General features: G+C 39.1%; 1 protein-coding gene across 5 annotated transcripts in view; it reads left to right on the forward strand.

The window, feature by feature from the left end:
- ARHGAP20 (Rho GTPase activating protein 20) overlaps window positions 1-21,926 on the forward strand; it is a 128,954-nt gene that overhangs the window by 59,269 nt on the left and 47,759 nt on the right. For all 5 annotated transcript variants that reach the window (XM_086679165.1, XM_086679162.1, XM_086679163.1 and 2 more), the window contains exon 3: window positions 19,334-19,498. In XM_086679165.1, coding sequence (XP_086535291.1) covers window positions 19,334-19,498 — 165 coding nt within the window. The remainder of the gene's footprint in view (window positions 1-19,333; window positions 19,499-21,926) is intronic.

Raw genomic sequence — 21,926 nt, forward strand, 5'->3', positions numbered from 1 at the left:
AAAAGAAAAGAAAATTTTGACAGATAACCAGCAAAAGAAGTTGAATCAGTAATCAAAAAACTACCAACAAACAAAAAGCTCAGGACCAGATGACTTCACAGGTGAATTCTACCAAACAGTACCTGTTCTTCTCAAACTATCCAAAAAATAGAAAAGGAAGAAAAACTTTCACATTCATTCTATGAGGCCAGTATTACCCTGATACCAAAACCGGATAAAGACTCCACTAAAAAAGACAACTACAGGCCAGTATCTCTGATGAACTCAGATACAGAAATTCTTAGTAAAATACTAACAAACTGAATCCTACAATACATTAAAACAGTCGTCCTCCACAATCAAGTGGGATTTATTTCTGAGTTCCAGGGGTGGTTCACTATTTGCAAGTCCTTGAGTGTAATACATCACATCAGTAAGAGAAAGGATAAGAACAATATGATCATTTCAATAGATGCCAAAAAAAAAAAAAGCCTTTGACAAAGCACAACATACATTCGTGATAAAACTCCAACAAAGTAGACTTAAAGGGAACATGCCTCAACATAATAAAGGCCATATATGAAAAACCCATAGCTAACATAATCCTTAATGGGGAAAAACTAAGAGCTTTTCCCCCGAGGTAAGGAACAAGACAAGGATGTCCACTCTCACCATTTTTATTCAGCATTGTACTAGAAGTACAGCAATCAAACAACAAAAAAAATAAAAATAAAAAGCATCCAGATTGGTAAGGAAGAAGTAGAACTTTAACCATTTGCAAATGACATGATACTCTATATAGAAAACCTGAAAGACTCCACCAAAAAACTTCTAGAACGTATAAACAAATTCAGTAAAGTCACAGGATACAAAATCAATCTACAGAAATCTGTTCCTTTTGTATGCACCAGTATTTAAGCAGCAGAAAGAGAAATTTAGAAAAACCTTAACGGTTGCACCAAAAACAATAGAAATTGATACCTAGAAATAAACCTAACCAAAGAGGTGAAAGACTTGTACTCTGAAAACTAAAAACCACAGACAAAAGAAACTGAAGTAACACAGAAGTGGAAAGACAGTCCAGGCTCATAAATTGGAAGAACAAATATTGCTAAAATGTCTATACTACCCAAAGCAACATATGCATTTAATGCAATCCTTATCAAAATACCAACAGCATTTTTCACAGAACTAGAACAAACAATCCTAAAATTTGTTTGGAACCACAAAAGACCTCGAATAGCCAGAATGATCTTGAAAAAGAAAAGCACAACTAGAGGCCTCAGAATTCTGGACTTCAAGTTATGTTACAAAGCTGTAGTCATCAAAACAGCATGGTATTGGCACATAAATAGACACATACATCAGTAGAACAGCATAGAAAACCCAGAAATAAACCCAGAGTTATATGGTCAGTTAATCTTCAACAAAGCAAGAAAGAATATCCAGTGAGAAAAAGACAGTCTCTTTAACAAATAATACTGGGGAAACTGAACAGCCATATACAAAAGAATGAAACTGGACCACTTTCTTACACCATACACAAAAATAAATTCAAAATTGGTTAAGTATCTAAATGTGGAACCTGAAACCACAAAATCCTAGAAGAGATCACAGGCAGTAACTTCTGTGACAACAGCTGTAGAACTTTTTTCAAGATATGTCTCCAGAGGCAAAGGAAACAAAAGCAAACATAAACTATTGGGATTACATCAAAATAGAAAGTTTCCGCACAGTGTAAGAACAATCAACAAAACTAAAAGTCAGCCTGCTTAATGAGAGAATATATGTGTAAATGACATATCCAATAAAAGGTTAGTATCCAGAATATATAAAGAACTTAAACGACTCAAACTCAAAAAACAAATGATACAATTAAAAAAATGAGCAGAAGACATGATAAGATGTTTCTCAAAGGTGGCCAACAGATCCGTAAAAAGATATTCATCATACCTTTACCATCAGGAAAATGCAAATCAAAACTACAATGAGATCACTTTACACCTGTCAGAATGGCTAAAATCAACAACACAAGAAACAGCAGATGTTGAGGAGGATGTGGAGAAAAAGGAACCCTCATGTACTGTTGGTGGGAATGCAAAGGGGTTGCAGCCACAGTGGAAAACAGTATGGAGGTTACACAAAATTTGAAATAGAACTACCCTATGATCCAGCATTTGCACTACTGGGTATTTACCCAAAGAATACAAAAACACTAATTCAAAGGGATACATGCACCCCTATGTTTATAGCAGCATTATTTATAGTAGCCAAGATACAGAAGCAGCCCAAGTGTGCGTCTACGGATGAATAAAGATGTGGTATGTACATACAATGGAATATTATTCAGCCATAAGGAAGAATGATATCTTTCCATTTGCACCAACATGAATGGAGCTAGAGGGAATAATGCTAAGCGAAATAAGTGAGTCAGAGAAAGACAAATACCACATGATTTCACTCATGTGGAATTTAAGAAACAACAGAGGAAAAGGAAAAAAGAGAAAGACAAATCAAGAAACAGACTTTTAACTGTAGAGAACAAACTGGTGGTTACCAGAAGAGAGGAGGGTGAGGGGATGGGTGAAACAGGTTATGAGGATTAAGGAGTGTACTTGTCATGATGGGCACTGGGTGATATATGGAATTATTGAATCACCATATTGTATACCTAAAACTAATATAATGCCACATGTTAACTAAAATTGAAATTAAAACTTTCTTTGAATGCTACTTTTATACATAAAAAAAATCACCAACCAGACTGAAATGAGCTAGATGTTGGCACTCTCCGTCAGGGTCATGAAAACAACTATTATTAATACATAAAGGATCTAGGGCCGCCTGGGTGTCTCATTTGGTGGAACAGGAGACTTTCATCTTGGGTCATGAATTCAAGCTCCACATGAGGCATAGAGATTACTTTTAAAAATATGTAAAGGATCTTGTAGAAAAGATGAACAGCATTCATGAGCAGATGGGAAATTTTAGCAGAGAGAAAGAAACAGAAAAAGAGTCAAATGTAAATCTTAGAGATTAACATGTGATGCCAAAGGTGAAGAATTCTTTCAATATGTTTATGTACAGACTTGATGCAGCTAAGGAAAGAATCAGTAAACATGAAGATTGATAAGTAGAAATTTTCCCAAGTGAAACACAAAGGAGAAAAATGTGAAGCATCCAGGAGCTGTGGAACAATATCCAGTGGTCTAACGTACATGTAATTATGTCCAAGAAGAGAGAGAAATGAGGTAGAAAAAAATAATTGAAGATGATGGCCAAGAATTTTCCAAAATTAATGAAGGCTCTCAGAAACTCTCAAGCTAAATAAATAAAACCCAGGGTGTCTTACACTGGTAGTGGAGGGAGAATATCCAAGTGGGGAAGGGCGGGGGGGGGCGTGGGGGGGGGAAGGGACAGCTGGAACTCTCAATTCAGTCTCAGCCCTTGTTTTGCAAACACCATGGAGCATCTGTCCCCAGTTATCCCTGATATCACCACACTGACAATTTAAGACTGGCCCAAGGGGAAATCCAGGGATCTTTCCTTAGAGCCAGCCCCACAGCCAAGGAAGTCTAAATGGGGTTACCTAAGTAAGACACAGGGCTGCATTTCTCACGTGTGTCAATGCAAATGGGAAGCATTTCTCCTGTCAGAGGTTCAGTTGGGGAGAAGAAAGGTTTTTCATCAGTTTACACTGTATGTATAGCATAGTAAAAGCTCTGTGAAATAGGGATGTAAAGAAACATCTTCAATCTGGTGTTTCCCTCAGGCTTCTTTTTCCTGATGTTATGTCATCATGGGAAATAAACTCGAGAAGAGACAGGCATTTTGTTGGTGTCATCTCTTAGAACATTGCCTAGCAATTGTTAATTCATTCCACAAATAATTAAGTGACAGCTTTGTATCAGACACTTTCTAGGCATTTCTAGGCATTTGCCTCATGTAGCTGTAAGGTCCCTGCTTTCACGGAGTTTACATTCTAGTGGGTGAGGATGTGGATAGCAAAATATAACAAATGAGAGTACTAGAAAGTAGTACCCAGGGGGAGCCTGGCTGGCCCAGTCAGTAGAGCATGTGACTCTTGATCTTAGGGTTGTGAGTTGGAGCCCCACATTGGGCGTGGAAATGACTTAAAAAATAAATAATAAAAAAGGAAAAAAGAAAAAAGTAAACTAGTACCTTGTATGAGAAGACAAAACGGGGCAGTTAGAGAGGGAGTAACTAGGGTGAGTACTCACAGCGGTCTTCCCTGAGCTGGTCACCTGTTAACATCCCATGGGAGATAACTCAGAGAAACGCTGGGCTCTAAAAGAAATAAAGACAACATCATCCCATTAGAAAATATCATTTGTAAGTAAGGACTTGTTCTTTCCTCCCTTTCTTCTGGTCATCTCAGTGCCAACCCCAAGGAGCTCTTTTATAAGACAGCAGATCAAAGAAAAAGTGCGAAGGCAGAGCTGGGCACTCTGGCCCACTTCAGAGACCTGCCTCCTTCCCACATCACTAACCCCGACAATATATGCCACCTTCAGAAAAGCCCCACAACTGTCTATAGCAGTCATAACAAGATGAGCATTCATCATCATAATTCATTTAGCAGATATTTTATTGCGTCTTTCCTGGGGCCAGGCACTGCCGGGAACATAGCAGTGAACAAGACAGACAGAAACCCTTGCCCTCAAGGAGGACAGGGACCCTGATTTTGTTCTGAGTATTTGGGGCATATGGAGCTCTGGTTCTAGAAGAGAAGAAGTCTTGCCCTCTCTCCTCCACCCCTACCATCACCACCCGTCTTCTTCTTTTTCCATAGAGTCAATCTACTTAGCTTCCTGGTTATAAAGAGAATAGAATTTAGGCAGCTCTAGAAATGTAGTTAATTCGACTCTGTTTTTGTGGAATACTAACACTTTATGTAAATATCCAGAGTTGAGTTTCAGTAGAGAAGCTTTTTCTGAGGAATCAGGAGAATGACACTTCCATTAGAATTTAATCACGTTTTACTTCAAAATTTATTCTCCAGTTTTCTCCAAACCCTCTGGAATTTTTTTCCAATGTAATTTTATTGGGAATGATGGAAACGGTAGAGCACTTCCCACTAACCTCTGCTTCCAGTAAGGCCTCTCTGACAGGCCGTATTGCTTAAGCACTTGTGCCCATCGGTCTGAGAAGGCACCTTCTAGCAGCGCACTAAAATGTTCACAGTCTGCAAATAAATTGGGCCACATGTGTGTTTGCTCAGCTCAACCAACAGAGACGCAGTGCATGCTTTTTGCTTTGTGAAGGCAATGATGTCACTTTAGCTATGCAAAAAATGACTTAAAATGTGGTGTGGTTTTAGTTGAGCTGTCGAGTGTTATTTTGTCTAGCTTTTACTATGTGGGTTTCACACTTTAACACACACCAGCAGGCATTTTTAAGGGTTCCATTGATGATTAACATTTTTAAAGACTTGGAGTGGAATAGAAATGAAGACATGTGTTATTCAGCATTCATTTATGAACATTGTGAGCCCTCTCTTGATAACTTGAACATGAGAAAAAAAAAGTTTTGAGAAGGACAAGAGGATTTTTAATATGATTTTAATAAGATGGTTCCCCATGACTGGGATCCGTTTAGAGAGTACTTTAATGTTTCTTGGGTGGCTTTAGTTTACTCTGGGTTTCAGTTCAGCAAACACTTGTTGAGTGTATGCCAGGCTTTGTATTTTGTAAAGAGCAAAATTGAAAGGTTTGCCCTTGCATCAGGGGTTAGAATTTCAGAACCATGCTGAGCATCACAGTGCATGCTTTTGCACATGTGCACCGCAGCCCAAGTCTTGGAGTGGCTGAGTTTGAGTTAGAGTCTGTGAACTTGGGCAAGAGAGACAGTTGGGTTAGGTTATTTCTAATAGCTTTTAGCTTTTTCTCACTGTTTGGAATGCTTTGATCACTGGGAAAAAAGCCCTACCACTCTGAACTAAATTGTGTGAAGTCAAATATTCATCTTTCTGGAATTCTTTCCCCCTCCTCTTTTATTTTAATTTAGGAGCACTGATGGAAGAGAATTCCAGAAATAGAGTGGCATGTGACTGCAATCATAAAGTAAGGTAGAGAACAGAAGCAAACAATCAAGTGGGTCTGCCTCCCCTCAAGAGAGTCACTTTCATTCTTTACCCCGTGCTCCCCTGGGCCACTGGGCTACTGGAACCGTGATAACCATCAGCCAGAAGCCACCCCTACCCTACTGCAGCTGAAAAGCATTACTAACAAACGCAGATTCAGAGCAAAGTGGTTTTGGGGTTTGGTCTTGATTTCTGAATGATCCACATAAATTGAGTGATTTCTCAACTTGTTTTGTAGGGGGAGAAGAAATTAAGAAACTAAGGATGTTCTATTTAACTATTCATCCTGGAAACATCTGAGGCTTCTGTATGAGGCACAGTTCTAGAAATGGGATTAAAAATAAGACACGGATCCTACCTTGATGCAGGATATAAAGTGCTCACTAGGAGCTTGCCATCCAGCTGGGGAGACATGGCATATAGATAGGAAATAAGTAGAGGGCACAAAAGATAATATATAATTAAGTGCCATGTAGCACATTTGTAGTACGTTCTGTCAGCAAATAATTACAATAACCTGTTATGAGTCAGATACTGCTAACATACCAGGATACGGACATTTTTACAAAAGGTTTCATATAGTTTCTGTGTTTAGAGAAGAGGATTATCACGTAAATTACATAAACAAATATTTCCTGTTCTCGGTGTCCTTTTTGCCAAATGTTTGCTAATACCTTTCTTATTGTGACTTATTTCAGCCAGAAAAACAGGAAGTAGGTAAAGATCATTTATTATGAGAAGAACTATGTGAAAAGTACCACCAAAACTGCTGCTTTTGTCCCAAATTTAATGCCTAATCCAAAGCCTACTTGCTTTGGGCACTGAGAAACCTTTTTCCCAGGCCTGACTCTACAAAGAGTAGCTTTGTGACCTTTAGCAGATCACCTGATCTTTTTATGCTGAAGTTCTTCTCAGTTGTCAAAAACATAACTCTCCAAAGGCCTCCAATCAAATGCTGACTCCTCTGTGAAACTTATCCCAGTCTCATGTCTTTCTCCTTGCGCATCCCTCTTCTTCCTTCTCTGCTACTTCATTGTCTTCAAGGACACTTCCTGGCTCCCAAACTCCCTTAATACTGGAGGTTATACCTCTTTTCTGTGGCCTTTTGTTGCATCTTTTTTATATCTAATTACACTGTTTTCAACGCATTTAGATGTCAATCAAAATATCCCTGGGCAATTTAGAGGATTTTTTGCGTTTGTCTTAGTTCTTATTCTGGTGACAGATGTTAAAATTGCACCAGATGAAAGGATTTATTTAAAATACCAGGCCTTTCAATATGTAACAATATGTTACATCATATTTCATTCAGATACTTGTACCAATGGTGAGAGTCCCAGGTGAAAAGGATCAGTAGTTGGCAAATAGACAGTTTCTTATGCAGTACTAAACTCAATACCTGTGTCTCTTTACTGTTTTAAAAAAAAAAATGTAGCACAACATTTGTTGACAGTAAATATTGTGTTGTACGTAAAGCTTATTTTATGGTTTGGGTTTACTTTTGTTTGAAATTGGAAGGTATGTTAGAATTTGAATGCTTTAAAAGGTTAGTAACATCAACGTGAGATTTCCCAGCATCTGCTTGCATGAAACACTTGAGATATATTAAGTCAACCCTAACTCCCACAAACCACAGCATCTTTTTAATATGTTATTGTTTTTATTGTGCAGTAAGTAAGGTTTTAGTACAGTAAAATAAACAATCAGGTCACCTGGAAAGCTCAGTTACTTGAATTTTGGGTACTTTTATCAAAAGGAGACCAATGAGAATATTTTATTGCAGGCCAATAGCAGAGATGTACGTATTTAAGAATCATTTCACGTTATGGCATGGGACTTCTGAGCCTTTTTTTTTTTTTTTTTTTTTTTTTTTTTTTTGGAATTATAATTACTGGTGTCCTTACCAATTGTTAAATCCTGTTTTCAAGGATTCAGTCATCTGTATGACTGAGTTTGGTGGACAGAGTTTGGTTCAGTCCCAGCAGTTGAATGAAACAGCATCCCAGGCTTTTTGGTAGTTATTCAGGTACCTTTTGTGTACAGAGTAGTTTTAAAACATACTCTTGTTTGTAAACTGAAATGCCTGTCAGAGAAAGTTCTGACATCTTTTCCTTATAACATACTAACTGATCCTTGACTTAAGTACCAATTTTATGAAAAGCTGCTAGTGTTTGATAGAATTTACTGCCACTAAGCACAAGAAAGCATGCTTTGCATTCTCAGAGGGAAAGTACTTTCTTAGTGCTGTGAGGGAGAAATTTCTGGAACATATGAAAATATCTGTTCTAATTATGAGATAGCTTATATGTTCGTTCAGTTTAGCTGTGTTATCTATTATAGTGAGAGCCTACTGTTGGAGCTTTGTGATAGTCCTCCCAACTAATGACCAAGACTGTTTTATAAGTATTTCCTTGGGTTTAGATACTTCTTTTGTTTGTTTTCAGTTTTATTTGATATCTTTTTAACTGTTTTCTTTCAAAAGTTGAATGTGCTTTTGGACAGGTTAGACAGTGACTGCAGAATCATCAATTACCAAATATCTGATGTTAACCAGACTGGAATCATTTCTTCATAAAATTATTCTTGACAGGGTCGCTGGAGGTAGCAGATAACTTAAGTCACTGCCTTTAGCTTACTGCATTGAGAACTTTATAATTCACAGGTATAATATGATATTTCTTAATTTTCTAACTAGAAATTATCTGGTGATATTTTTTAACTTTAGCATATCCAGAAATTGTAGATAGAACTGCCTTTATTCAGGTATGATTCTTTTGTTCTTTTCAGTGTACGATTGTATAATTATTGCCTGAATCAAACTAGTCAAGCCACTGGAGTGCCCAGTCAGCATATTGGTAACCTGGCTCATTGTTGAATCAGTAAACAAACTAACATATAAAGCATATCACATTGTAATCACTACACATATAAATCTCCTTGAGTAGCTTATAAATATGGTCAGCATTCTTATCTGATTCAAGATGGCCCAAACCAATTTTAGTTGGCAATTAAGATACACAGTATTTTTAAGTCAATAGGCCACACAAGTGACTAAATTGGTTTCTCCAGTCCTTAGTTGGAATCTCTCTGTTCCTACTGATTATTTCATAATCAAGTAGATTTGTTCTCAAAGACTTGCCGTTTTCACTGGAGTGTTTGTAGTTCTAAAACTCAGGTTTTTCTCTACTCGGGCCTACATCATTGTGTATCATTTGTATGTAAACTGGTTTTTTTTTTTTAACTCTCAGAGTTAAAAATGTGTGATCTTGTTCTCTCCTTCCTTGTAATGTCTTGTCAAGGACAAGACTTGTCAAGACTTTCCTAAGTGAATTCCTAATAGATGTTAAGCATCTTCTGTCAAGGCTCTAAAGAAGTTATGTAGTTCAGTCCCGTTTTTGGAAGTAATGTCTCTTTGTGTATGATGGTGTGCTGTTAGTATAACTGTTCATTAGTGTCCTTCTCGGTCCTTCACTCTCTCCTTCCATATTGCTGTTCTGTCTTTGCTTATGTAATGTTTATGTTTTCATTACTCTGTGTCTTTTTTAAGTTTTATTTCTTTATTTTGAGAGCGAGAGAGAGAGAATGCAAGTGGGGGAGGGATAGGGTGAGAGGCACAGAGAGAGAATCCCAATCAGGTTCTGTGCTGTCAGTGCAGAGCCCGATGTGGACTTGAACTCACAAACAGTGAGATCATGACCTGAGCTGAAACCGAGAGTCAGATGCTGAACTGACTGAGCCATCAAGGCACCCCTCCTTGCTCTTTAAATATTAACACTGATGATATAAGACTGCTGTTACACCACTTGTGCTGCATGTTCCAGTCAGCATTTTGGTAATTTAAAAGTTCTCCGTTGTGTATTTCTTGTTTTTAAGGCCTTGCTCACGCTATTTATCCAACCATTCGTTCATGTACTTACTCTACAAACCCTTGTCCTAGCTTAGTTCATTTTGATCCTGCCATTAACGTTATCACTAGGCTCCGTTCTATAATTCCAAGTCAGGATTCAAACTGTATAACATGAGCTACATGATGCGTCTCTAATGTGAAGTGGACATGATCGCACATACTGCGTACAGCCACATCATGTTAGAATCTGTATGCAGTTTTCTTTGGTAATTTGGATGTGATTTTTTTCCTAGATGATGACTATTGAAGTGTAATAGTGCTTTCCCACGTTTTATCCTATCAGTAAGACAGATTATTGCTTCAGACTAGGTTTCCTAAAGATGTGCTTTCAATGTTGACACATCTGAGATAGTCATGAGCGCCTGATGGTCGTATTTTTATTGCTGATTAAGATAAAATTTTGATGTCGATAGTGGTTTTGTGGCTTCATTTCAATAGTCATCTCTTTTTGTTCTGAAGTGTTTCTGGACTAATTTATTCTGTTAAGACTCAACCAGGGTTACTTTTACACAGGCAATATAGAGAGTTCCAACCTGAGATTCCATCAACCAGGTAGGGTAAACAGATGTCAGAACTTGAAAGCTAGGTTAATGAGTTGGGCTGCCTCTTTCGACAGTGCCCATGCCGTGTGTGATCATTGGCATGTACGTTGGAAAGACTGATTTGATGGAAGTTAGAAGCTGGTGGTATAGACTGAAGAAGGGAGAGCAAGGAAGTTAAGAGTTAGGTTAGGAGTTCGTTACAAACTGTAGGAGAGGGTGTGAGTATCTAGACTCAGAAGATTTTATTTTTAGTTTGAATATCCTTAGAAGGTAAGATGTGGTTCTATGTGGAGACCAAAGAGGGAAGAGTCAAAAGTATGGGCCCTTATGCATTGCTGATGGGAATGTATAATCATACAGCCACTGTGGAAAAGAGTTTGGCAGTTGCTCGATAATTTAAACATGGAATTGCTGTATGATCCAGAAACTCCCTTCCTGGGTTTATACTCAAAAAAAGAATAAACCTAAAAAAACAGATGTTCAAGTATAATATGTACATGAATTTTTAGAGCACCGCTATTCACAGTAGACATAAGGTGGAAACAGCCCTAATGAACATCAACTAATGACTAATGAGTGGATAAATAAGTGTGATCCGTCCATACAATGGAATGTTATTCATCAATATGAAGGAATGAAGTACCGATAGATGCTACAATGTGGATGAACCTGAAAAACATTATGCCAAGTGAAAGAGGCCAGTCACAAAAGGCCATGTGTCATATGATAGGAAATGTCTGGAACAGGCAAGTCCATGGAGACAGGAAGATGTTAGTCGCTGCCAGGGACTCACTAGAGTAGGGAACGGGCAGCGACTGCTTAATAGGCACAGGTGTTCCTTTGGGGATGATGAGGATAGTGAGAACTGGACAGTGGTGATGGCTGCACAACACTGTGAATATAGTAAATGCCACTGAATTATACCTTATTACAGTGGTTTAAATGATAACTTTTATTTTATGTGTGTTTTCCCGTAATTAAAAAAAAAACTAAAAATTAAGTTATAAACATGTAAAAGAAAGTAACACTGGGACACAAATCACACAGATTTAAATTGTTTCAGGTCCCTGAGAGGTGCAGTAAACAGAGGGAGAAAAAGTGGAAAGAGAGGGAATGTGGTGAACTGGATATTCAAAACTAAATGTTTTTGAGGCCTCTGGGTGGGCCAAATAAAATACGATTGTGGGCTGTGGTTTTCAACCTCTGCTGCAAACGGAACTGAGCAAAAAATGATGGGTGATGTCAAGAACCTAGCTGACGGTTTAACTAGACTGAGAGTTTCACCAGAGGAGAGGATTGCTTATCCCATTTCTTCGCATTTAGCAGCAGGCCTAGCCGACACATACAGAGGCTTAGCAGACATTTGTTGGATGAAAAATAAAACTGAATAAATAAATAGAGTCTGGGTGCTAAGTTAGTATTTTTTTTCTTAGCTCTATCTCTGTCTCACCCCCATAACTAATTAATCACTTTGCAGATTTCAACAATGTGTATTTTTAATATCTCTCTAATATGTTTTTTTTCCTGGATCTTCTGTCCTTTCCTCACTGCCAAATCTGGTCCATGACCTTTCTTGCCTTAGATCACTGCAGTGAATTCCTGAAGGTCTCCCTTCCTCTAAGCTTGCCCTTGTCTCTTTTCTTCAGGAAATTACAAGACACGATGTCTTGCTTGACACTTCTTAGTGCTTTCACATAAAGTCAAATGTGATAGAAACATCCAGTATGTGGCCCCTTCCTCATCCACTGCTGCTCCTCTTCAGGCCTGTGTCACCCATCTTCCTGAACTTCCCCCGGTCACTCGCAGCATCCAGCACGTGTGCTGTGCTCTTTCTGCATAGCCTGCCCATCAGCCTTCATCCGTCCGTCCATCCTTTAAGACTGGTTCCTCCAAGAAACTTCTCTAAGCAGTCCGGTCTCACACAGGGGCTCTTATGGTTGCTCCTCTCGGTGCCCCCGTACTATGAAGTTCTCTAGTGGCACTTACCAGTCTAGTTTATCATTGTTTACTTGTCTGATGTATCTGTAGCACTAACTCCCTGACTCTAAGGACCATGCCTATCTCCAGCACCTGGTCCATGGCAGGCACCCACCAAAGGCGACCCTTATCACTGTAATAATTAATTTGTCATGTGGTGATCATAGATGCAATACATGTTGAATGAGAATATTTAAGAGGTACAAGGCAGGAGAAAGTCCTAGATATCAGATAAGAGATACCAATGAAGAATTCAACTGAATAAAATTTTCATGGAAGAGATGGCATTTGGAATGAATGGTGACCATGTGCTAGGCTTTGAGGTTATCAAGATCCTATCTAGTACCTGTCATCATAATCACTAATTAATTACCGGTTATAAACATAGAAATTTTCAAGAAGTATTCTGAATTTTAGTTTATTTTCTTCTGTGATTAAGGATGAAGCACGACCTCCTCTAAAACTGTACCTAAAAGTAAACTCACTTTTACAATGAGCCCTAGTAATAAGTATTAAGAGGTATTACGTTACGGTGACCCAAGTTTCATGAAAGCTATTATCTAATTTTAGTAAAAAAATCACTAAGGTTAAAAAATTCCTTTTTGCCTTTTAGAAATGGATTCACAAACCTATTTGAAAATGGAATGTTAATACATACGTAAGAAGCCGGCAGCAGGTTAATTCTTAGACTCAGCTTGTATTTGTTAGATCATTTTAGAGTTCTGTTAATTATAACTTGTAAATCCTAATCAGGCTATATTAAGAGGCTAAATAGAAGGTTACAGTCTTGCCCTCCTCCCCATTTCCATACTCTAAAAGACTAAAATAAACACATCTACATTGCACTCAGAATAAAAATAAACACTTCAGACTCACATAATTGAGAAATACATTTTTAAGTAGGAAACACTGATTAAGATTGTAGTTTTAAAAACACAAAGGTTATTTGTGCTTTTGTTTCCTTCTGGGACAGATTTTTTTCATTTTAAATTATGTGAGTACTGAGATGTTTATCTTTACCCTAGACTACTGCATAAATGTTGGTTGTATTTTTTTTCTTTTTAACCAACGCTTAGCTTGCTAAAGTCATGAGGTATCTCGTGCCATACTTATATGTGGATCTTCAAAATGACAGACTGCAGACGTGTACGTGGATAAATCCACACTGAAAAAGAAAAATATTTTAACTTCATTGTGGATTCTCCACACCACTGTCAAATCTACTTATTTGAAAGTATTATTGTAAGGTGGAAAATGAATTATTACATGTGAAAATCCTTCGGAGTTGCTTTAAAATGCAAAACATTTTTTTAGTTCCCTAATTAAATTTTGGTCTACACTAATCCCAAACAGACAATTCTAATTCCCTAAGTGTTTCAGATTAGCCTTTATTTATAAGTATTTAAATGTTTTAGAACTAGGGCACCTGGGTATCTCAGTCGGGTAAGTGTCTGACTTAGACTCAGATCACGACCTCATGGTTCGTTGGTTCCGGCCACATTTGGGCTCTCTGCTGACAGCACAGAGCCTGCTTTGGATCCTCTGTCTCTCTCTCTCTCTCAAAAACAAATGGACATTTAAAAAAATAAATAAGTAAAACTAAATGTTTTAGAACTATTGTTTAAATCGGGGGTCATCAAACTATGACCCAGATAAGCAGATCACAGCCACACCTGTTGGTGTAGGTATTGTCTGTGGCTGATTCTGAGACACAATGGCAGAGAGTTGAGCCCGCAAAGCCTAAACTATTTACTGTTGGAACCTTTGAGTAGTAGTTTGAACATCCCTATTTTCAGCCATACTGCTATCTAATGGTTTATAATTATAATTGAAAAGCAGTTAGTTATTAAACCTAAAACTAAAATGCCACAGGTGAGTTTTCTCCTGGAGAAGAGCTTCTGTCGGGCACTAACAGAACTACAGCTACGTAGAATGCGGTGTTAACCGTCCCTTCATCTGTCCAGGGCTGGCTAGCCTTGTCCTTGCTCAATTCTCATAACAGCAAGTGAAGTTTCATTCTTTTTTTGTTGTAAACTTGAAAATCACTACATAATAGAGGAAGATAAAAGATGCCATTATGTCTCCTCCCACTCCCCATCCCAAAAGAATTTGAAATAGAAAGGATTTTTTTCTATGATGGTGAATATGGGCCTTTTCTCACTGCCTAATTTCAGTCTGTAATATTAAACATAGAAGCTTCCTTTTCCTTTTCTTTCAAAGGTCTTTGGTTTACTTGCTTTGTTCCTCACACGTGTCTTTAAATTACACATGGTATGTGCTTAAATAGTAATAAGTGAGCATAATGGAATTCACTTCTTCGGAGAGGTAACGGTGGCCCGAAAATGGCAGGAAAAGATGGAATAGCTCTCAGAAGCTCACCTTACCTGAAATGTAGATATAGATGCTACTAATACTTACTTACTTTGAACACAGAGTTGTAGAATTTTCTAATGTTAGAACCAGAATGTGTTACAGGGTCTTGGAGCGCATTGGTTCTCAAACTTCAGTGTGCATTAGAATTATCTGAAGAACTTGCTAAAATACAGAATGCTGAGCCAACCCCCTCCCCCAAGCTTCTGTTTGAGTAAGTCTGAGGTGGTCCTGAGAGTTTGCATTTTTAAGAGGCCGATGCTGCTTGCCGACCTCACACTTTGAGGACAGCTGTAGCAGAGGAAGGGACTGCTGACCACTTGGACATTCTCTCAGAGCGTACTCGGGTTTTTAGTGTACCCAGGAGAGCTCAGGCGCCATGAGCCACACTGTCCCAACCCAAGAAATGTGGATAACCCAGAATCCCCACCTATGCTGGCCACCACATGGACCAGATACTCAGGATGACAGGACATGGCCTCTTCCACCTGATACTTTGATGGGAGACCCTGACAAATTCTTGTTCTCTGAGCTCCTTTTTAAAATTAGACTAATAAGGAAGTGTTTTTCAGTTCTCATTGCTTTTTTTGTTATTACTGTTTTTTGGTTTTGATTTTATTTGAGTTCCAACTTGTTTCCCTGAGGCGACTCTCAAGTATGCTTATCCCTGTATTTATAAACTGTAGGTTAGGGTTGCTTGCTAACCATATCCATTATTTATTTCCTTCTCATCAGTAATCTTAATTCCACCTTTTGAGTACAGGTTTTTATACTTAGTCCCATATACAAATTATAAAAACAATTTAAGGGTCTTTTACTCCAACTGACTTTATTTTACAGATGAGGAAACTGAGGCAACCACATAACTCCCCATGTTACACTACTTAGCAGAAAAGCTTGGATTAGCCCACTTCTTCCCCCACCCCCATTAAGTCCGAAACTGCTGAGCTCAGTTACCATGGGTGGATGAGGGATGAGTCAACGTGAATGAAAGACTACATGGAATTTTTTTAAGTACATGTTTTGAAACCATGCTTACTTGTAAATCCCTTTCACTTAGCAGCTGTGTTTTTTAACTGCCCTGAACATCAGCTTCCAAATCTGTAAAATGAGGGATAATAACACCTGCCTTCAGGGCTGATTGTTTCTCAACTCTTCCTGCCTTTCCTCTTAAAGTCGCCTTCTAGGGTTTAGCTGCTAACAAATAACCAGAACCAGCCTTTAAGTCCTTACTTTTCATTCCTTAACTCCTCATGCCCCAGGCCACTTGAGTTCCGCAGAACCTTACTGTTCGTTCTCCTGGAACAGTTTTCTTGAAAGTCCTAATGAGCAACTGATTTTTTTTCCCAGACATGTTTTCAAGCTTCAGCCCGTTATCTTTTCTACCAGTGTCGGCACCCCAGACCTCCTCTGCTTTTCATTCTTCTTCCTCTGCTACTTTTCACCAGCCTCCATCTCCTTCACAGATTCTCCTTCACAGATTCTCCTTTCCTCACCACCTCAAATCACCTCTTTTCTCAGGGAACTGTTTCTGCCTTTTTTTCTTTTCTTTCATATACTGTGCTCCTTCCCTAGGCAGTTCTAGCACTCCCATAGTATTATTTATGCACATGTCTTTGTATGATCACCAGTTCTACATCTCATTCTGACCCCTCTTCTGAGTGCTAGCTGTCTGCCGCATTTCCCCATGCCATCTGGTCCACTGATAATTTCAAACCAAGTTTATTTGAAACTGAGCTCAGTTCTTCTTCCCCAGCCTCAATAGACTTTCTCTCTTGTGTTCTTCATGTTTATACTTGCTAAAATGTATATGGAAAGACAAAGGACTCAGATTATCCAAAGCAATCTCAAAACAGAAAAAGTTGGTAAAGTTATACTACCTAATTTCATGATTTACTATAAAGATAAAATAGTAAGACGTTGTGTTTCTGGCATAAAAATTAACTAATAGATCAGTGGAACAGAACAGAGAGCCCAGAAATAGACCCATGCTTTATACTCATGTAATTTTTAACAGAGGTGCCAAAGCAATCCATAGAAGAAGAGTCTTTTGTGCACATAGTGCTGAATAATAAGGTATCCATATAGAAAAGCAAAATGAACCGTAGCCCCTGCCTTCTACTGTGAAGAAGTTATTTTGACATAGATCATATATTTAGAAGTAAAAACTAAAATTATACAGATTTTACTGGAAAAAATTAGAGAATATCTTTTATAACCACTTGGGAGTAGGTGAGGATTTCTTAGAAAGGTCACAAAGAATAAATACCATTCAAAAATGATAAATTAGACTTCATCAAAATTTTAAAACTACATCAAAAACGCAATTAAGAAAACGTACAGGCAACAGGCAAGGAAAAAAAAATATTTGCAAAACATACCTGACAAAGGACTTTTATCCAGGATATGTAAAAAAAATTCCTATAACTCATCCATAAAAAGATACCTAACCCAATTTTTCTAAATAGGCAAAATATTTGAAGATAATTCACAAATGAAGATGCACAAATGACCAAAAAGAACATGAGTCAACATCATTAGTCATCATAGAAGTGCAAATTAAAATCTTAATGAGATGCTACTATGTATCCACTGGAATGGCCAAAATTTGAAAGAGTGACAACACCACATGTTGGCAGGGCTGTGGAGCAACCGACCTCCCCGGAAATATTCTTGGCAATAAAAATTGGGGTGACCACTTTGGAAAACTGGCACTTTTTTCTAAAATTAAACATCCACTGGGGCACCTGGTGGCCCAGTCAGTTAAGCATCCGACTTTGGCTCAGGTCATGATCTCACAGTTTGTGAGTTTGAGCCCCACATTGGGCTCTGTGCTGCCAGCTCAGAGCTCGGGGGCTGCTTTGGATTCTGTGTCTCCCTCTCTCTCTGCCCCTCCCCTGCTCGTGCTGTCTCACGCTCGCTCTCTCGCTCTCTCTCAAAAATAAATAAAAACATTAATAAAATTTGTTTAATTAAACATCTACCTACTCTGTGACCCAACAATTCCATTCTGAGGTATTTATTCAAAAGAAATTAAAACATAGGTCACAAAAAGACCAGGACAATGTTTAATTTATATAATAGCTGAAAACTGGAAAGAGTCCAGGTCTGTCAATAGGAGAATGGGTAAACAAACTTTGATATATTTATGTCATGAAATACTATTCAACCATATTAAAGCAATAGATTACTGGTTAATGTAAAAAAAGTATGCTAACTAAAAAATATCTTACACAAAGAAGTACATATGGTAGCTCCATGTGAAATTGCAAAACAGGCAAAACTCGTCTTCATTGGGGAAAAAAAAAATGTCATAATAGTGGTTGCCTTGAGGGTGATGGGGTGGGGATAGACTGTTGTAAGGAATTTGTGAGACTTAGGGGCTAAACAAGGAAAAAGATCTCATTGGGCAGGGTTGCATCAGAAAGGAAGCCCCTCATAACATGCGACTGTCTTGAGGTTTGGGGCCTAAAGACCACCAACCAGAAAGAGAGGAGGGCAAAGGAGCTCCTGAGGTGGCGGAGACCATAGAGTGTCTCTGGGGATTCCTTGTCCAGGGATGCAGGTCCCTGGTGCAGCAGGGAATCTCTGGGTCAGAGAACTCTGAAGGGAAGTCTTAGAGTCTTAGAATCATTAGACTCTATCTTACCAAGGCTAGCCGGTATTGGGTGTAGTTACGTGGCATATGCAAAGCAGGCAAGCTACAAGTGGCTAAGACTCTGCTTGTTTGGACTATTTTTTAAATAATCAAGTGTATAAAAATTTCAGTTTGGTGCCAGTAGACTTTTGAGCTGATGGGTCTCAGCCTGCAGTGAAGAAATAAACAACCCAAAAGCCAATACCTAGAAGCCATCTTCAGTTAATACATAAAACATCTGAGAAGGTACAAGAGGAAATATTTTGGTGTGATGATAATGTTCTCATCTTGGTAAGGTTTAGACTATACAGGTGAATACATTTGTCAGCACTCAGTGAATATACACCTAAGGTTTGTGCATTTCATTGTGCATTCATGTTTTTTAAATTGTTAGTAAATGTGGAACCCTAGTCAGTGACCTCCATGCCAGAGTATTTAAGGGGAGACATACTGCTGTGTTCAGTTAACACTGAAAGGCCAAAAATGGAACGGATTATTAAACAGATAGAAGGATGGGTAGTTCGATGGATGCATGATAAAGCAGGTGCAGTAAATTTTCATGGTAGAATCTAGGTTGGGGGTATATTATACAACTTACACTTTGCTTTATGTTTGAAAAATTTTCATAATGAAATGTAAAAGACCACTGTGTTAGAGAGAGACTGAGGGACCAGTTAGGAAACTATGTCATGGCATTAAAAAGATACAGAGAGCTTTATTTATTTATTTTTTGTGACAACCAGAAGCTATAATTTTATAGAACTCCATCCTTTATTTGATCATTTGACTAAAGATCTGTGGTGTTTGATCTGTGACAGGGAAAGCCCTTCTGCCAGCGTGGACACGTGTACATTTCTCTCATCGTTCGTGTGCTCCAGTAGGACCTTGCTAATTGATGGCCGGGTAGAACTCAAAAGAGGCCTGCAGAGACAGGAGCGGCATCTTTTCCTGTTCAATGATCTGTTTGTTGTGGCCAAAATCAAGTAAGTACACCGTGAGCTCTCTCCCAGTTACCCTTATACAATTGCATTCCCACTAACAGGGTAGCCTTTCCGTCCAGTGCTTACTGTAAAGAATGTCTGGCTTCTGTTACCAGAGCTAATATTTGAAGTAACTTTTATGTTTTTTTTGTTTTATTTTTGCAAAGAAAAAGTTTCGGTTGTTTATTCATTCAACCAGTGTTCATTTTAGGCCCCACTCAGTGCCATGTTCTGAACACATACAGGGAATACGGTGAAGAATGGGACAGGTATGGTCCCTGCGTTTTTGGCGCTTTTGTTCTAATATGTGGAGGAGTTGCAGATTGTGGTTAGTGCTGTGAAGAAAACAGGGTGCTGGGTGACGTAAAATACAGGATATATGTTGGTAGGTACAGTCGGGGGCAAAATCATCTAGGGCTGAAAAGCAACCAGCCATTCGGGTGGTAGAAGGAGGAGCATTCTGGGAGAGGCAAGAGCAGGGGGTGGGAAGAGCTTGGCCCCCTGTCGGAGCTAAAGAAAAGCTGAGCATAATGGGCAGGAGACTGTGAACGGAGATTGGAGAAATCGATGAGGACCAGGTTATCGGGACCCTCTTGGGCTGTATTCATGATCTATTCCCATGTAACAAGTGACCCAAAACCTGTTTATACCTGTACACGTCTCGGACTCAGGAAGACTCACGTCATCCTTAGCACTCTCCTACTGAGGAGGGGCTTGGCTGGTGGTTCTGGCTCAAAGTCCCGTTGAGGTCGCAGTCAAGCTGTTGACCAGGCTAGAATCATCTGGCATCCTGATGGCAGCTGGCGAATCCACTTCCCCCCTCGCTCGTGTGGACGCTGGCAGGCCTCAGTTCCTCCCTGGCTGTTGGCCAGACTCTGCAGGTTCTGGCCACGTGGGTGTCTCCCCAGGGCTGCTCGTAACAGGGTATCTCTTCCTTCAAAGGCGGGCAGGACACAGTGTAAGCAAGCACGTGAGAGAACACCCAAACTAGAAGCCACGGTCTTTCATAACCCGATCCTGGAAGTGGTGTGCTGTCATTTCTGACGTGCTGTTGGCCATACAGACCCACGGGAGTGCAGCATGGAAGATACCCGTGCGACGGTGTGGATGCCAGGAAGCCAGGATCACTGGCGGCCTCTCGGAGGCCAGCTGCAACAGCGGCTGTGATAAGGAGTTTGGGTTTATTCTAAGGGATTTCAGTTAGAGGAGTTCATATTTTTAAGCTATTGTTTCTGAAAGGGCACCTGGGTGGCTCAGTCAGTTAAGCATCCGACTCTCGGTTTAGCTCAGGTCATGATTTGTGAGTTGGAGCCCCGTGTCGGGCTCCACACTGGCAGTGTGGAGCCTGCTTGGGATGTATTCTCTCTCTCTATCTGTCTCTCCCCCTCTCTCCCTCCCTCCTTCTCTCCCTCTCTCTCTCTAGAAATAAATAAACTTAATTTAAAAAAAAAAAAAAAAAAAGATCTTGTTTCTGGCTGTGATAGGTAACGGGTTAGAGGGTAAGCCTGAGAAGAGAAGCAAGCAGACTGGACAGGAGGTTATAATAGTCCTGATGAAACGTAGTGACGGTTTATGTGGGGAAGTGGCACTTAAATGAAGGATACACACATACTTGGAATGTATGTCACAGGTAGCCAGAAGAATTGACTTTCTGCTCAATACTCAGTGCCCCTGCGACCTGGTGGTTGCTCCTTGCTCCATCCTCCATTCTCATTGTTTACCGAACCTAATAAAAGATCAGAGTGTTTCAGTAAATCCAGTAACATTAACAAGATTTTAGTCACCAGAGAACAGTAAATACTTTTTTCTACTATTGTCACTCGCACACCTAAGTTACGCCATGTCGTAAAGAAGACGTGGACAAGGCTCAATACTAATTTTGCAAAGCAGTGTATTTAGTCTGAGTGGTGCTAACAACAATAGAGACCTCACATTTATTTGGATCTTATTGTATAATAGGGATTTTTCTAGAGACTTTAACCTGTATAACTGTTCTGTCAGGCAGAGGCTATTTTTTTCTTTTTAAAGAAGAAATTGATACTCAGAGAAGTTAAGTGACTTCAGCAAGATCACAGTTAGTAATTAGTTGAGCCCACATTTGAACCTAGGTCTGTGCTTTTTTTTTTTGTTTTGTTTTGTTTTGTTTTTTTAAGTAGGCTCCACATCCAGCATGGAACCTAATGCACAGCTCACACCCACAAACCTGAGATCTAAACCCGAGTTTTGAATCAGACACTTAACCGACTGAGCCACCCAGATGCCCCCAGAGTGCTTTTAACCAGTATGTGTTCTGCTGTCTCGCTAGAATGCTTAGTGAACCATTGATATTTTCTTTTGAAAGTTAGAGGCAAGGATAAAGATAAGAAAACTGTTTCGGAATGTGCTTCAGAATGTATTTTTTTATTATTACGGGAAGAACACTTAACAGGAA

This window comes from Puma concolor, chromosome D1, assembly GCF_028749965.1.
Source record: "Puma concolor isolate L17-30 chromosome D1, mPumCon1.1.hap2, whole genome shotgun sequence".
In the NCBI taxonomy this organism is placed as follows: domain Eukaryota; kingdom Metazoa; phylum Chordata; class Mammalia; order Carnivora; family Felidae; genus Puma; species Puma concolor.